This window comes from Eschrichtius robustus, chromosome 14, assembly GCF_028021215.1.
Source record: "Eschrichtius robustus isolate mEscRob2 chromosome 14, mEscRob2.pri, whole genome shotgun sequence".
In the NCBI taxonomy this organism is placed as follows: domain Eukaryota; kingdom Metazoa; phylum Chordata; class Mammalia; order Artiodactyla; family Eschrichtiidae; genus Eschrichtius; species Eschrichtius robustus.
The window spans coordinates 29,405,981-29,423,312 of record NC_090837.1 but is presented as its reverse complement, the minus strand read 5'-3'; the positions used below and the strand labels follow the sequence as shown (position 1 = coordinate 29,423,312).

The window sequence follows — 17,332 nt, the reverse complement described above, 5'->3', positions numbered from 1 at the left end:
CGTGTCGGCAGGGCCCCACAAGCCGTCTCCGCCGTGGGCATGTGCTGGGCACGCGGAAAGGCACGTGACCGCTCCCACAGACTCTAAACAGACCTCACGGACGGTGGTGCTGCCACAGTCTGGTCCTCTCCATGTTGTGTATGAGCTCGCAAACCTCGGTGCGGCCACAGTGGTGTCACCAGTCTGCCCGTTGACAGCCTTGGCTGGAGAGTATTCATGCAAAGCCTAGGCTGTGAGACGGGGGTCCAAGGACGGGGCGGGGGGCGGCGGTGGGCAGGACAGCAGGCAGAGCAGCAGCCAGACGCCCAGGCGACCGGGTCGGTGGCCGGAGGAAGAGCTGTTTACTGCCACCAGGCGGCTGGTGGCAGGTCCCCCCTCCACAACCCTGGCAGGGAGGCCACATGTGGAGCCAAATGGGGCCAGAGTGGACACGTGGGGCAAGAGGGTTGGAGCCGCCACTCCCAGCCGTCCAGAGTCTCATCCCTGGGCACACAGATGCCTTTTGCTGTCTCTCAGCTTCGAGAAAAGCCTGAGCTTCTGCTCACCCTGGTCACTGCCATGGCTCGATGCTGGCATGGGTGTCCTGGTCCTGCACTGGCTCTGACAGATTTCTGGTTGGCAGTAAGGCCAGTGCAGAAAAGGAAGGAAAATGTCTGGGCCACCCTGGTTTTCTATTTTTAAAAAACATGATGTCATATCTGTACACTGGTGTTCACAGTGGCACTATTCACAGTGGCCAGGAGAGGGAAGCTACCCAAGTGTCCATTGATGGCTGATGAATAAACGGAATGTGGTCCATCCACACAGTCGGGTATTATTCAGCCTTAAAAAGGAAGGAAATCCTGACCACTGCTACCACGTGGATGAACCTTCTGCTCAGTGAATCCAGCCAGACACAAGAGGACAAACACTGTGGCACCCACTTATGTGAGGGACACGAGCAGTCAAGTTCATGGAGACAGGAGTAGACGGTGGGGGACCAGGGGCTGCATGGAGTGGGTGATGAGGGTTATTGTTTAAAGGGTATGGATCAACTCTACCTCAATAAAATTTTTTAATTAAAAAAAGTGTATGGAGATTCCATTTTGCAAGATGCAAAGGTTCTGCGGATCTGTGGCACGAGTGTAAATATACTTAACAGTACTGAGCTGCACCCTTAAAATGGTTAAGATGGTCAATTCTGTGTTATGTGTTTTACCACAATTAAAAATATTTTAAAATTATTTTAAAAATATGATGCCTACTGGTCTTACTGTTCTTTTTTGCAGCATTATTTATGTATTTTATATTTTTACATTATTTTGTGCTGAGGTGTAGCTTACATACAATAAATCACATCATTCCTGTGTGTTCAGTTTGGTGAGTGTTGACTACTTCAATCTTTCACTATAAGTGTCATACTGGGGTTGAAGAGCTCGACTGTAGACCAAGTGTCAGGTGTGACTAGCAGTCGCTTTTATTTCATTAGGAGACGTGACATCACTATGGTGTGTGTGACAACCTTCTGGTTTCTTCAGAGATGCAGGTTGAAGGATTTGATGTGAAGGGGTTCAAATAAAAATACAGATTAAAAAAAACAAGCAAATATGTCAAAATGTTAACGGTGATTGAATCCAGGCACTTGGTATAAGGATGCTCATGGCATGTTCTTTCTATATGTCTTTTTTTTTTTTTTAAAGGTTTTTAAAAAATTTATTTATTTTTATTTATTTACTTTTGGCTGTGTTGGGTCTTCGTTGCTGCTCGCGGGCTTTCTCTAGTTGCGGCGAGCGGCGGCTACTCTTGGTTGTGGTGCACGGGCTTCTCATTGCGGTGGCTTCTCTTGTTGCGGAGCACAGGCTCTAGGCACTCGGGCTTCAGTAGTTGTGACACATGGGCTCAGTAGTTGTAGCACGTGGGCCCTAGAGCACAGGCTCAGTAGTTGCGGCACATGGGCTTAGTTCCTCCACGGCATGTGGGATCTTCCCGGACCAGGGATCAAACCCGTGTTCCCTGCATTGGCAGGTGGATTCTTAACCACTGCGCCACCAGGGAAGTCCCTATATGTCTTTATATTTGTAATTTTTTTACAATAAAAAGTTTTTAAAGAGGGGAGTTGAATTGACTGGACCCACTTTTTCATTTGTCAAACTGCGTGTCTAGTCTGGTGGGGCTGCTCTAACAGAATGCTGTACACAGGGTGGCTTATTATGAATGGCCGAGATTTACTGCCCACGGTTCTGGAGGCTGGAAGTCCCAGATCAGGGGCCAGCAGGGCCGGGTTCTAGTGACGCCTCCTCCTGGTTCATGGCTGGCCATCCTCTCCCTGTGTCCTCATGTGGCAGAAGGGGTGAGGGAGCTCTCTGGAGCCTCTTTTATAAGGACATTAATCCCATCCATGGGGGCTCTGGCCTCACAATCTAAGCACCTCCCAAAGCTCACCTTCCAGTGCTGTCACCCTGGGCATTAGGGTTTCAACATATGAGTGTGGGGTGGACACAAACATTCAGGCCATGGCACGGGGTCGGGGGAGGGGCAGCTAAGGCCCAGTTCAGCCCGGGGGCCCTGGGCAGGAACCCCCTTGCCTGGGGCTGGGGTTTCCGCAGGCCCTGTGGAGTCCAGGACTCTGGAAAGAAATTGCTTTTGGCTCCACACTCATCTCGTGACACCAGTGACCCTCAGGGCAAGACATGTGTTTGTCTCTGTGACTAAAGGGAGGCGGAGCGCGGGCAGAAGGGCCTGCTGTGCTGGTCAAGTGAGTCCCGGGACCGAGGCAGAGGTCAGGTCACAGCTCTTTGGAAACCGGCTCCTCGCAGCAGCACGGGCAGCAGGCTGACAAGGCGAGGGCCAGTCACCCTGCGTACAGGGCGGCGCTGGACACGTTCATCCCGGTTTACCCCTTTTAAAGCGCCGGGGGTTGGGAGACCACCCCACTCCTTAACCCGTTCAAGAGAGTCCGCTCCAAGTTCGAAATTAAGAGCTATGGAATCCCTGACAGCCCCGCCCCTTCTCGGGTCTGAACAGGCGCTATTGCCTCTTCCCATCCCGGGGGGCTATGCAAGCAGGACCTGGGTTACCCTCTCGCCCTGGCTCGGTGTTTCTCTCGCCTTCCTTACTCTGAGAAAGTCCCGTCCCTGTAGCTAAAGGACTGTGAAGTCCCCGGGGTCCTTCACCCCCTCTACCCCCTGTCCCGGCCGCGAGACAGCCTGGCGGGTCGGCCCTGAGGGCTGGTCCTCGCCCCAAAGGCAGCGGCTGGCGCGGCCCTAGGGGACCTGCGCGCATCCCGCCCCACGGTCCCCCGAATCCTGGGGCCACACCCGCCTTTCCACAGCCGAGGCCACGCTGCCAGCGTGGTGGTGTCCTCGACTGCCCCAACGTCCGACAGGCCGACCGGCGACCCCCTGTGGCCCGCGGAGCGGCTGGGCTGCGGGTCGTGGCGACTGTCGTCCTCCGCGGCCTCCGCAGCCCAAGGGGCGTGGACGCGGGCGGGGCCGGTAGCGGCGCTTTAAGAGGCTGCGCCCGGGGAGGCCGGCCCCGCAGCGACCCGAGCGATGGAGATGGCCCGGGACTGCGCCGGAGCCCTCCTCAGGCTAGTGCCCCGCGGGCCTGCGCCCCCGCCGCCCTCGGGGCCCTCGTTTCCCCGCCCCCTCTCGGCCTCTTCCGCCCCCGGCTCCCCTTGTCCCCGCGAGCCCCGCATCCCCCTGCCCCCTTCGTCCCCCTGCGCCCCGGTCCTCCTGCACCCCGGTCCTCCTGCGCCCCCTGCGCCTCTCACCCCCCGGCGCCCCTTGTCCTCGTGCGCCCCGCTCTCCCTGCGCTCCCCCACCCCCGCGGCCCCTGGGCCCAGGCGCCCAGCCGGAGCCCGCGCGCGATCCCTTCCCCGCCTCCGGCCGGCCGCCAGCGCCAGGTGTGGCTCCCGAGGTGCGCGGCCGTCCGCGGAACAGGTGGCCGTGGTGAGTGCGGAGCGGCTGCATTTCTAGCCGCGACCGCCGCGGGTGCAGACGGGGCCCGTCCCGGGAGGCCTGGGCGCGCGCGCGGCCAGGCTTCTCGGGGTCCCGGACCGCGGCGGGAGCTGGGGCGAGACGAGGGGTGTTTGTGGAGACGCTGGGCGGCCTCGAGGCGGCCAGCTGACCCCTCAGGGCCGCGCGGGCTCCGGCTCCGAGCGTGGTGGGCTAACCGGGGCGCGCCCGGGCCTGGACCCTCCCTGACTGTGCTGGCTGAGTCCCCAGGTTTGTAAGGAGGAGTTTGCGGGGAAGTGGTGACGCTCTGGGGGGCGGAGAGGGGTAGAGGGGCAGAGGGGCCCGCGGACCCCCGCCGCCTCCTCTCCCGGTCCACGCGCCCGTGACCCAGGCCCTGCATCACTTTTTTTCCATTCTTGGGTTCATCTTCACACCCAGGAAACCCAAACCAATCCTTGTCTGTAAAATCCTAAAGATATTGGGTGGCAGTAACTTTACAGACTTGGGGGAGGGATCCTACTTCTCTGAAGATCTCCTTGAGTTCTTTAAAATGCAGGTTTTCCGAGGTGACTGGGGTGGAGGGATGGGGTGGGTGCGAGAGAGGGGAGTATGATCTGTAAGCTTCCGAACCTGGGTCCTTAAGGGGGGATCTGTGCCAGGCCCAAGGTTAGAGAGGGCCGCCAAGATGGAAGGGGGCGCTGTCTGCCGCTCGGGCTTTCTCTTTAAAAACAGGACCCCAGGAAGGTGAGAAACAGACGTTTTCATGCATCTTCACTGATGTGGTTTAGGCCTAAGGGGAAGGCCCTTGGTTTCTTCCTCTACCTCCAGCTTCACTCGCCCCCCAGTCCCACTCCCAAGGGTAGCAACTGCTGACAGTTTGTAGTGCATCCTCCAAACTTTTCTCCCATGGACCTCTCCGAGGTCCTCCCGGCACTGAGCTGGTGGGCCAAGTTGTAAGGACTGTGAGAGGGCCCTAGGCCCTGGCTGGTGTGGCCTGGAGCGGGAGGAGACGAGGCCTGCAGAATTAAGGCTGCCCCTGCTTTTGTACCTGACCCTACAGCACAATCCCAAACCCAAAACCTCTCTGTGTGAGGTGGAAGAGACTTGCTTCTGAAATGTTGGCAGATGAGCACATGGGGAAGGACTGATCTGCTTAGACAGCCCTGAGTGCAGGGCTCTGGGAGCTAGGGACCACCTGTGGGGACTCACTGTCATTGGGTTCCTGCTTCAGAACTGAGCTGCTCTAATTCTTGGGACCCCACCTGCTTCTGCACCATCTGTAACACTTGCTGAAAAGAAAACTTTTGTCTTCTGCCTTCTTTAAAGCCGAGTCCAGGCTGCAGACCCAGCAGCTGCAGCCCAAGGTCTCCTGGCTCAGCTCTGGACACCCAGGGTGTCCACAGGGTGTGTGTTGCCACAGACGAAGCCTGCTCTGACTTTGTGTTCTGGCTTTGATAACATTCACACTGACCCTGAGGTTGTTACAGAGCTGATCTCCTTTACACTTTGTGCAAAGTAGCTGCTTTTGTAGCTATTTAGTACCTCTTTCCTTGAACAAGGAACTCTAGGTTTTGAATAGCTGCCCTTTCAGTACAAATTTGACCAGTCTTGTTAGTGATGCAAGCAAGGAATTGACTTTTCTACAAGTCAATCTCCCAGGTTACTGATGCTTACTCCTTCGTGGTCTAAACTCTTATTTTAATAATATTCAAAGTGTTCAAAGACTTCACGGTCATGTATTGGATATGATTTCTAACCAAGCATTTTGCTGGGTGGCTCAAGGCACAGCCGGGAGCTGCCACAGTCCCGCCATGGGGCTCCCAGTGGGGCCCACATGTCCCATGTGTTGCTTGTCATGAGCCGGGCCCGCTGGGGAGCAGGAAGCCTCGCAGGGGCCAACACTCCTCTGCTTCCTGCCGCAGTGAGACCCCACCACCCCCGAGACTGTCCCTCAGCCACTGTCCCTGCAGCTCTCGGAGGCCCCGCCAAGCCTGATGGATGCTTTCCAAGGCCTGCCCCTTCTCTGCATTCCCATGGCTGGGGTCACACTTCCCTTCCCTGCACTGTCCTTGTCACCCAGCTTTGGGCACAGAGCTCTGTCTGAGCTTTATCTCTTCACGTGGGCCCTACTTGTCCACCTGACGGCCTGTTCCCGGGCCTGCTTTTCTCCCCCAGTGCTTTCAGAACAAACATCAGTCCAGAGGGTGGCCTAGAAAGATGCCTTCTTGTGACCTGTGGGCCAGCTTTGTTCCACTGCAGTGGGGTTCACGTCCACTGTCAGTCTGTGCCTATTGCTTTATTTCCCACTGTACGAGTTGAGGTCTCCTTACTCCCTCCTGGAAAAATACAGAGACTTCCCTGTTCCTTCACTTCTGGGAGATACACACCCTCACAATTTTCCAGAATGTTCTATGAAGTCTGACTTTTCTTATCGTCTTGATTTCCCCAAACAATCTATTTCCTTGAAGAGCCTGTTTCCTTGTTTTTTTTTTTTCCATGTACTGAGCCATTTCCCTTCCTGTTTTGTGTGATTGCCTGCACGTTCCCAGGGATTAGAGGGCGGCCAACATGAGGGGTTGCCAAAAGCTGTGTTCTAAGTCTTCTTAGTGCTCCTGTGACAACTTTGATGTAGTACAGCATTCAGGGGGAATAGCAACACATTTTCAGCCTTGGGCTAGTGGCCAGTGACATAAATGATCCCATTAAGAGGACCAGAATTGAGCTGGATTAATATGTTGCTTTGTTCGTGTACCTGGTTGTCCCTGCTGTTCCTTTCGCTGGAGCAGGGTAAGCAGGCGTAGTGTTTGTTAAGCAGGTTTAGTGTACCTAAGATATCATTTAACCCCTTTTTACATCATCTATAATATAGTCTTGATTATACATAATTCAGCACATCAAATCACTCATCCTGTTCCTTGGAAAGAATGGCTCACGCCTGCAGGGCCTTCTTATGTGGCTCCTAAGCCTTTTCTCCAACAGTGACCCAGTTCTCTGTTGGGAAACATACGGCGTAAGAACAGCAATAACTGGATGTCCTTCTTTATTGAGGTCGGCTATCTCAGGGCAGCGAGGAGGGAAGGCCGCCGGAGTGACTGCCAGCACTTAAACTGGTCAGAAGTTAAAAGACAATGAGGGCTTTGTGGTGGGCGGAGCTAGGTCAGTGGATCACCTGGGGGCTCACAAAGGTGGCGATGAGGAGATACAGACCACGACTAACTGGGTCAGAGCTGTTCAGCCCAGGGCGTGCCATTGACCGCCCCCCCCAGGGCCCGGGTCCAGGTTCCAAGACGTGAACTTTGTCCTCCCACCCTCCCACTTCTCTGGTTGGCCCTAGCCTGTCTTTTACTCAGGGACAAAGGAATGACTCCCTGCTCTGGGGGGAGGGAGGCTCTTGTTGGCAGGCCCTGGGCTCCCCACACCAGAGGAGGGTTTCACCAGTGGGCAACCTCCCCCCCCACCCCACCCCGACTCTGACGATCCCTCCCTCCATGCCCTGAGCCTCCCTGGTACTCAGTTGCGATGCTCGCCTTTGGCCTGGTCAGGCAGTGTGCTGGTACACTTCTTTCCTCCTCACCGCGAGCTCAAGTTTCTGATGATGCTACGATCAGGTTAAGAACAGAGCCAGGTCCCAGCTGTGAAGCATTGTGTGGATAATCCTCGCTGCCTTGTCCACCGGGCTGCCGGGGAGGGCTCTGAGCGTCAGCCCAGCAGAACGTGGGGCCCTGGTTGTCATGTTGTGTAATGAGGAGCCTGTGTAACTCCCTGGAACCGGGGCAGAGGTCTGGAGGCCGTGTGTCAGGCCCTCCGCTGGGTTGGTTCAGCCCCGGACTCCCTCGCTGGGCCGCTCTAATTCTGGGGAGGGAGCCATGTGGGGACCACTGGCCAGGCATAGTCCCCTTGCAGCTGCCACGCTGGCCACAGGCTGGGTGGTGACACTGGAGAGGAGCTGGGGGTGTCCTCCCAGCCCGCAGCTCTTCTTCACTGGCTCTGGCCAATGTTTACTGCTTGGGACTTGAAGTTCAGAGAGATTCCTTATTAACTGGGTGACCTTGAGAAACCACTCTGAGCCTCAGTTTTCTCACCTGAGAAATGGGGTAATACTTTCCTTGTAAGGTTGTGATGAAATTAGTTAATATATTTAAAAAGCCAGCACAGGGCTTCCTTGGTGGCGCAGTGGTTAAGAATCCACCTGCCAATACAGGGGACACGGGTTTGAGCCCTGGTCTGGGAAGATCCCACATGCCGTGGAGCAACTAAGCCCGTGCGCCACAACTACTGAGCCTGCGCTCTAGAGCCCGAGAGCCACAACTACTGAGCCCGTGCGCCACAACTACTGAAGCCCACACACCTAGAGACCATGCTCCGTAACAAGAGAAGCCATCGCGATGAGAAGCCTGCGCACTGCAATGAAGAGGAGCCCCCGCTCGCCGCAACTAGAGAAAGCCCGTGTGCAGCAACGAAGACGCAATGCAGCCAAAAATAAAAATAAATAAATAAATTTATAAAAAGCCAGCACGTTGCTGGCTGTGGCAGGTGCTCGGATGCCTGCAGTCACGAGGCACAAGCCTGATGCCGGCTAAATATGCTTCACACCGAATTCTTGCTGACAATCTAGGTAAAGAGGTTGTGACACCAATTCTAGCATGTAAGGATGGGGGAGGGGCTTCCCACACAGCACCAAGCATTTCTCAGTCGCTGGCAGGGTGTCCAGGGAAGGCAGATTCTTTACCACTGGACCACCAGGGAAGTCCCTGAACTCAGTTCTGACACCATCTACCCAGAGACGGTGTCAGATTCTACAGGGTGAGGGCTCAGCCCCACAAGACTGCCCCCCACCCGCCCCCCGCACTTCAGATGCCAGTCGCAAGTCCAGGTTGTCACCTTTGTCCATAAGGAAAGTCCAGTCTAGTTGGAGAGATAAACCATAAATAAATGACTGTGTGTGATATATATATATATATATATATATATATATATATATATATATATATATATATATATATATATATATATATATATATATATATGCATATGTATATAGATGCAGGTGTGTGTGTATATATAGTATATATATATATATATGCAGGTGGCCGACACTGGCAAACAGGGCAGGTGTTCCTAGAATTTTAACCTTCGTAGAGTTACTCTAGACAAACTGCTATAAGTGTCAGAAAGCAGTCATGTCCTCACTTTGTATCTTCTAGGTTGTCCCCCAAAATAAAGACCTTTATTTCATTCTCCTGATTGTCACTGAACAAGGATTTGTCCAAATAGTCACCACCTATTTGAGCGCTGTTCGGGGTTGGGGGACAGTGCCATGACAGGTGCTAGTCTCTCGGGGTCTGAGGAGATTGAGTGTCCAACATTTATCACAATGGCCAGCACAAAGCAGGACCTGGGACATTGCTGATTTCTGTTTATATTGTGAATAATTTCTCTACAGATACATTCCTGACATAAAAACATCCACTGTCCAGGGTGGAGCTCCTCCCTCAGTGCCAGACTGGTCACCACAGAGACTGAAAACCCCCTTCCAGCCCCACCAGCAAGGCGCATCTGGTCCCCTCCAGATTTATTTAGACAACTTCTTGCTTGTGGGTTTAAGAGCACCCATGGTGTCAAAGGTGGTTCTGCATTTCTTTGATTGTTGTCAAATCTTCACCTCTTCACTGATATGCAGGCTTTTCTTATTCCTTCTTAGCCTGTGGCATCTAGATCACCTTTCTGAGGCAGAGACCGGGTGCCTGGTCTGAATCCCAGCTCTGACCTGTGGGGCCGCTCTCTGGTCTGAGTTTCTTCACCTGTAAATTGAGAAAACTAGGTTTTTTGAGGATTGAGTTAATACATATAAAGCAAAATATGTGTATGTTAAAAAAAACTACTAAAGTTACTACTTATCGGCTGTTTTTAATTTACCCTTCACTTTATTACTTTTTAGTATTTGCTAGGTAACAAAACTTTAATAATCAAGGGTTGGGGATTTTTTTCCTCAGAAAATTGTCTTCATTTGGTTTTGCTACGTTGTTTTCTTTTCCTATGTTAGTTCTTTTTTTGTGGTGAATTGTTAAATTAATTCTTTGATAAATGTGGAACTCACTCCAAAGTGCCACATGACATACAATCTGAAGTGGTTGCTTTTCCAGCCGCAGTGATTACAGGGTTCTGCTGTTCCTCATTTATCCTAATTTCAAAAAATTGGTTTATTGCTATAGTGAACACTATCTGGCTTTTAAATTTCTGGCTTTGTCTTATTGTGCAAATATGTAACTATTTGTTTGTGTGCCTAATTCTTTAACTCTGTTCAATTACTACATGGCCTGGAGAAATCACTTTCTTAGATTTTTCAGCTCTAAAACCCATGTTTGCAGAATATAATTGTTATTTCTCTTTTGATGACCTTACCTTTCCTTCTCAAACAGTTACTGCAAGGGCTTTGAATGTTCTGGTAAAAATGGGTATAACGATGGTTGTATTTTTTAATTTTATGTATTTGTTTGTTCCTTGGATGTCAGGTACACAATTTTTAATCATCCCCAACCATTGGCTTCCTTTCTTTTAGGTGCAAATACTAAGCTTGTCTTATTTCTGTGTACTTCAAACCTCTCTTTAAAGACTCTTCTTTAAAGTAACATCAATTTGTTTTTACTCTTCCCTCCATTTCTAGGCCCCTGACGTTTATGGGGTCGCAGACGAAGAAGGTGCTGCTCACACCCCTCATGCATCCCGCTCGCCCCTTCCGGGTCTCCAGCCACGACAGGAGCAGCCGCCGAGGGGTGACCGCCAGCAGCCTGCAGGAGCTCCTCACCAAGGTACCCCCACCAGCCCACATGGGTCCCGGGAACAAGCCAGTGCAAGACAGAGGGTCTGTGTCCTGGCCTCAGAGGGTCTGGGGGAGCCTTCTGACATTAAAGGGAATATTGCTGTGTCCCTGTCCCATAAAAGACTTAGGTACAGAGACGAAAACCTTCAAAGTAGCCATCAATTGATAATGTGGCTTTGGTTCTTTGACAGGGGGAATATAGGAGGCAGCAACTGTAGAAATCTGGTTTTGGTTATAAAGGCCAGGGACGAATTGTCCTTAATGTAAAACAGCGTCCTCGATCGCCAGATAAGGAAGAATCATAGACTCTCATCGGAGACGAGAAATGAGAATCCAACACGCCGTCTCTGAAGCGACAGAGATGTGGGCTCTTTAAGTATCACAGATACAGGGTCGTTCTTTTTATTTGTCCAAATAAGCAGGACATTTTAGAAACTGAATATTATTCAGTGTAATCCCTTATCTCACATCGTTGAAACCTCTGAAGAAGTTAGGTCCGTTTGATTTTTTAATTTCTCTTTTCCAAGCAAAGGCTGAGTCATAGACACCAGGTAAGGTACATCTTTACCATTTAAAACCCTCAAAATCAGCCAACACTTCTGGAACCATGACTTAGTTGATGCCATGGATGGGTCCAAACAGAGTCTCTCACTTCACCCCGTGACGCTGGTGTGTTCTGACCTAGACCCTGGATGCCCTGGTTATCGCCAGCGGACTGGTCACGTTGGTGTTGGAGGAGGACGGCACTGTGGTGGACACGGAGGAGTTCTTCCAGACCCTGGGGGACAACACGCACCTCATGGTCCTGGAGAAGGGACAGAAGTGGACACCGGTAAGCGTGTTGTCTGGGCAGCTTCTGGGAAGGCTTCTCACCTATGGAAGTGTGGTCCCCACTTTGGGGTTGACCGGCCCACTTTCCAAATACTTCCTTTGTGTTCACCTGATAACTGGATCTCCTACCCTCCAGGGATGCTTTCAACTATTTCTAGGAAACTTGGCATCTTTATGAACCTGGACTATGTGATTTAGAGCCAGTAATTCTGAGGGTCAGGCTTTGGCCAGTGAGGGGCTACAGATCCGGTTAGAGTGTGTGGATATGACCTGTGACCACTCACTGTCTGTGACCTCAGGAGGTGGCGAGCTGACACAACTGGTAAAATTAGGGAGGGGTGTGTAGGTGTAAACACAGTGATTTAGGCAAGCAAAGAGGTAGAATAAAGGGTTATATTTCTGAAAAACTACAGGTTATATATCTTGGAAAACATTCCCACCATAAAACACCTAAAAATGTAAAGCAAAATATTCAAACATCTTTTTGTATGCCTAACTGACCTTCAAGAAAGGGAAATCCTCAGAATCCAACATTTTATGGAAACCAGGATCCAGAGAGGGAAGCAGGCAGGGAAGCTGGCATCTCCCCTGTGGGCAGCCAGTGACCCCAGCTCTGCTGGATGCTGGGCGGACAGCTGCCCAGAGCTCTCTCCTGAGCACCTGGCCTCAAGCTGCCCCCCTGAGGCTTTAGGGACTGCTGAGTCCCAAACCACGCAAGCTGGAGTGTAGTTTACAGAGACCCGGGGAGGAAGCATCAGTGGACGGAGTTTATTCACTGATGCTTGTGACCCAGCTGGTCTCTCTCTCCAGCCCCCATGACCCACGTCCTCATCCCCAGAACCCAGGAACGTGTCACTTTACGTGGCAAAGGGGACTTGGCATGGGGTGATGATCCTGGATTGCCTGGTGTGGCGATGTCATCACAGGGTCCTTGTAAGGGGGACACGGGAGGGTCAGCGAGGGCGGAAGCAGAGAGAGGAGCGACGGGAAGACGGGCCACGGGCCGAGGGACAGAGGCGCCTCTGGAGCCGGGACGGCAGCCCCAGCAGGACAGCCTGCAGCTCACTCAGGACCTCCAACCCCCAGAACTGTCAGAGCATCAGTCTGTGTTGCTTTCAGCCACTCAGCTTGTGGCCGTTGGTCCCAGCAGCCCCAGGAAACTAATTCAGAAGGGAAGGGTCTTTTATGTTTGTTTTGCTAGTGAAATCCTCTTTTACTTAGTGGGAGAGTCAGTCGCCATGTGACAGGTTGAAGCCCCCGCGTGGTGGGCACTGAGCTGGGGGTCAGGGTGGTGACAGGAGGCTGTGGACGAGAGTGGCACCGATATGGTGGTTCTCGGGGTGAGAGGAGGCTTCTCTGTCTGGTAGCAGCCTGGTTGACGTGAGTCTCACACGGGGTCTTAGGCGTCTGGACCTCCTTCCTTCAGGGATCGTAAGTCCTGCCCCACTTGTAGGGGTTTCTCAGTGAGGCTACTTGACTTGACTTGGCCAGAACTTCCAAGAAGTAGCCGCCAGGGGTCTCCCTTCCTCAATCCAAAGCCTTGGAGCCTGTCCCGTGGGGAGCAGGTCCTCAGAGCATCTTCAGGGGCCTCCTGGGTCCAGATGATGGAAACCACACCCCCATTAGGTCCCGAGTTTGGGTAGGCATCTCGATTTTGACTCAAGACCAAAGATGTTGGGAGAGTGAGATTAAAACTTTCATGCGTCAGAGAGGAGCTGTGTCAGGGGCTCAGGTGGAACTCACCCCTTGATTCTGTAATCTTAATTTTTACTAACGTTTCCTAAACGACAGACACACCCTCTCCGAGGCAGCAGGACCTCGGTGCATTAGTCGATGGGCTGCAACCATCATGTGTCCAAGTGGGTGGGGGTGGGGTGGGAAGAGAAGAGGGGCTCCAGGAAGAAGGGTTTGGGTGCTTTTAGAGGAATTTATGGTTTAAATTCAAACTTAGTAGATTTTTGTCAGAGTATTTAACACTCACAGCCTCAACTACTCCCAACACCTAAGGTTCATGAAAGTTGTACCTCTATTCGATCCTGGACACTGCAGGACCATGTTGCAGCAAACCCACCAGGACGTGTGCCTGGGACGTATACCTGGGATGTGTACCTGGGACAGCTTTGTTCTCTCTTGTTTCTTCTCAAAGCTTCTGTGGGAAGACTGTTTATAAACCTGGGATTTACAGAGGTCTCTGACCTTCTCTCCCAACCACAAGGGTCTCAGGTAGACCGAGAGTAGGTCCCATTAGTGTCCCCAAGAGGCCAACCTTCTTCCAGGGCAGGAACTAGAAATCAGGGGAGCCCATGATTTATCACACGCCACCAGCCCTGGCTTAGCTGTGGATTCTGGCACTTTCCGTGGTGCCTCTCGTACGGCGGGAATAGTGTGCCCGCTGGCCGTCAGGTGGGCTGTGGCACAGTCGTCAGCAGGCGGCCGCGTGGCCCTAGGTGACCAGGGTGAGTGCGTTTCCACCTCAAGTCACCGGCACAACTGTCCACTGACCCCTGGACGCTGAAGCTGAATCACACTCATCTCCAGTCACTGAACAGAGCAGCTTGGAGGAGGGCACTTTCTTATGGGTTTGGACCCCATGGCAACATAAGCACACTGATCTGCTGAAAACATTCCTTGAATAGTTAGCGGCTTAGTCACAGATTTTAAGCTGACAGGACAGCTGAAACCAGCCTAAAACCAGAGGCACAGGATTTGTTGGTCACAGCGAGGCCAGTGCTGCAGGCTTTCTTCCTCCACGGCTCTAGGGTGGTACCTACATCCCAGCCCACCAGCCGCCAAAGAGACAGGGGATCGCGAGAGTCACCTTCGACTTGTACAAGCTGAACCCCAAGGATGTCATCGGCTGCCTCAACGTGAAAGCCACTATGTACGAGATGTACTCGGTGTCCTACGACATCCGGTGCCCGGGCCTCAAGGCCCTGCTGAGGTAACACACTTGGGGACCAGAGAGTCTGGACATGGCGGGCAGCCCGTCCCCAGCCCCTCGAGCCCCGGCCTGACTCTCACTCATGTTGTCATAAAAGCTCTTACGCCACAGACTTACTCAGAAAACAAAAACTTGAGCCAAAATACATAGTTTTCTCCAAAGACCAATAAATACGAAATGGAAAGAAAACCTAAATAATAAATAGAAAGAAGAACCAAATTCCTTTTAAAACCTAGAGCTGTGCATTTAAAAACCTTATTTCTCAGCAATGACAGCTAAAACCAGAGCCAAGGAGATTCTGACCTGGTTTGTGCAGATTAGCCCCCAAACCTGGATGAGGACTTGCACATGTAGTTCTGTGTTACGGAACTTGAAGCTGGTGGGCAGGAGGCGCTGGCCTTGCCCCTCTCCACGCACTGCCAGGGCACCCCTACCCCACAGGCCGGGCCTGGAGAAGACGGGTCCCGATCTGTACCCCAAAACAGTTTGAACAAATTCTCTATGTGCACCAGGCACACTCTGGACACCCGGCCTGTGAGCCCTGCACCAGGGGTTCCCGCCCAGCCTTGCTTCTGAGCAGCCAGCTGTGTGACCTTTAACAGGTTACTCAACTTCTCTGAGCCTCAGTTTCATCATCTTTAAAATGAGGAGTTTGCTTCCAACTTCTCTGATCGCATAGGCCCTAAATACACCTGCTTCCAGCCCTCAGTTAATCTGTCACTGAGCCTCTAAAGAAGGGATTCGGGTTGGGGGGATGCAGGGAGAGGGTGACAGGAGAAGGAGGTATTTGAAGTTCGCCTAAGAGGTGCCACGTGACACCTGATGTCCCCTGCACAGCTCCCCGGCAGGGCCTGCCTGTTTCTCTGGGGTGCTGGTCCCCTCCTTCTGCTGTCCCAGGACGGCTTCCCTGAGGGAAGCACGGGGCAGGGTAGTGCGGGCGGGGAACGAGGCTTTCCTCATTCTGGAAATGAGGCTGGTCCTTCTGACGGGGCTGCACGCCCGGTACATGGTCGTGCGGGCAGACGGTGGCTTCCTTTGGCCTCCTTTCCCACCCAGAGTCACCGAGGCCCGGTCCCAGACAACAGATACTGTCCTGCTGCTGGAATCTGGACCGCCCCCCCATTCCCCAGTGACCTTCCTCTTTTTGCTGAGACGGGAGAGAACAGCTTGATTGCTTGATTTTTCAAGTGAGTCGGGAGAGTTACAACAACTTAGATAAGTGTAAAGAAAGTGAACGCACCTCAGCAAAATCTTTCCCGAGACGACCCAGCCTTCTTGTCACTGATTCTCACCGTCTGGTGGATCTGAGGGTGGTGCGAGCAGCTGCAGGAGGCCCCCAGATATGAGGCTTTGCCGGCCAGGCCCCGCGGGGACGCCAGGAGTGGAAGTCCCCACCAGTGCGGCCGAGCCCCGGTTCCTTGTGAAGGGACGGACCTTAAAATGCGTGGAATTCCTCAGCTTTGGACTTGGTAGAGAATAAGAATTTGAGTTAGAGCTATTTTTTAGTCTGAAACAACACGAATGCCAGGTCAGCCTTGGGCTCAGATGCCCAGGGTTGAGTCGCAGTGTCCCGTCCGCCCTAAGCGAACTGGGTCACAGGGTCGCAATGGCAGGTGTGTTGAGTCCCCTCCAGCCTGGGGTTCCTTTCACCCCGACTCGACTGAGTTCAGCCACAAGCTCCACAGCCCTGGCAAGGCCGCCAGGGTTAGCAAGAGGCCAAAGGAGGACAGAGCCTGTGCTGCCTGGGCCGCCCACTCAGCATGTTCCAGTGACTTGGTGACAGGCCACATTCGGGAGAGGCCAGGGGACGAGTGGTCCCAGGCCAGTGGCAGGGGAGCTGCCGGAAACGCAGAGTCCCAGGTCCCATCCAGACCTCCGGAGCCGGTGCCTGCATCTCAGTGCTGGGAGGCTGTGCCCTGGGAGCTGGGACTGGAAAGTGCTGGGATGTGGGCTGTGTGGCCCTGAGCGCATGTGGGGGTGGGAGTGGGGAACCCCTGTCCTCTGCCCCACGGGCCCGGACCGCCGCCCAACCGCCCTGTCTCTTGCAGGAGCCTGCTGTGGTTCCTGTCTCACACCGCCCAAGTGACCGGCCAGTGTCTCGTCCACACGGGCACCTACATGCTCCGAGTGCTGGCTGACACAGAGGAGCGGGCGGTGCCCGGCCCGCGCCCTCGCCGGGGGATCACGAGTGGATAGGGGTGCACGGTGTGGAGTCTCCGCTGGCCTCAACCCCGCAGGTCCCTCTCCAGGGACGCATTCCGAAGACACTGTGTTCCCACCACGTGTCCCCTGCTCAGGAAAGAAAAGGGGCCTGAGGGCACTGCCAGGGGCCAGGCGGTGGAGGCCCCCCAGGTGGGGATGGGGTAGGGGGACGAGGGCAGCACGAGGCCTGCGGCTCCACAATAAACCAGTCAAGAGAGTCGCTGTGATACTGCACTTCTTCCTCCTGTCTTCTTCATGTCAGAAAAGCACACAAAACTCACAGAAGCAAAACTCAGCCAGAGATGCTCTGCTAACACGTGCAATCACTTTTAAGTCTGTCAGGAGACAGGAGGGTCAGATGTTACTGTGGGGTTTTTTAATGTCAGTCCTGAATGAGCCCAGTGACCTGAAAGCCTGTGGATCTGAATTTTTGGAGGTGATCAAGCTGCACTGGCAACCTTTCCTTAAAACAAAGCTGCTCCAAGCCGGGGCCTGATGCAGGGCGGGTGTGGCCGAGTCAGGCGGGACCCCAGGCCACGAGGGACGCAGGGCGAGCCCCGACCACACGGCTCGGAAAGGGGCAGCACGGCTCCCTGGGGGAAA

General features: G+C 53.5%; 1 protein-coding gene across 2 annotated transcripts; it reads left to right on the top strand.

Moving 5' to 3' along the window:
* The first annotated feature begins 3,494 nt into the window (after positions 1-3,494).
* On the top strand, positions 3,495-16,974 carry CIDEA (cell death inducing DFFA like effector a). 2 transcript variants are annotated; one of them, XM_068563619.1, is made up of 5 exons: positions 3,495-3,568; positions 10,600-10,744; positions 11,441-11,587; positions 14,346-14,527; positions 16,576-16,973. In XM_068563619.1, exons 1-5 carry the CDS (start codon positions 3,531-3,533, stop codon positions 16,721-16,723), a joined length of 660 nt encoding a protein of 219 aa, XP_068419720.1. In that variant the 5' UTR covers positions 3,495-3,530; the 3' UTR covers positions 16,724-16,973. The 2 variants fall into 2 exon arrangements, with proteins under 2 accessions (XP_068419720.1, XP_068419721.1); XM_068563620.1 differs by lacking the exon at positions 3,495-3,568 and adding an exon at positions 3,902-3,929 and having other exon boundaries at positions 16,576-16,974.
* The last annotated feature ends 358 nt before the right edge of the window (positions 16,975-17,332 follow it).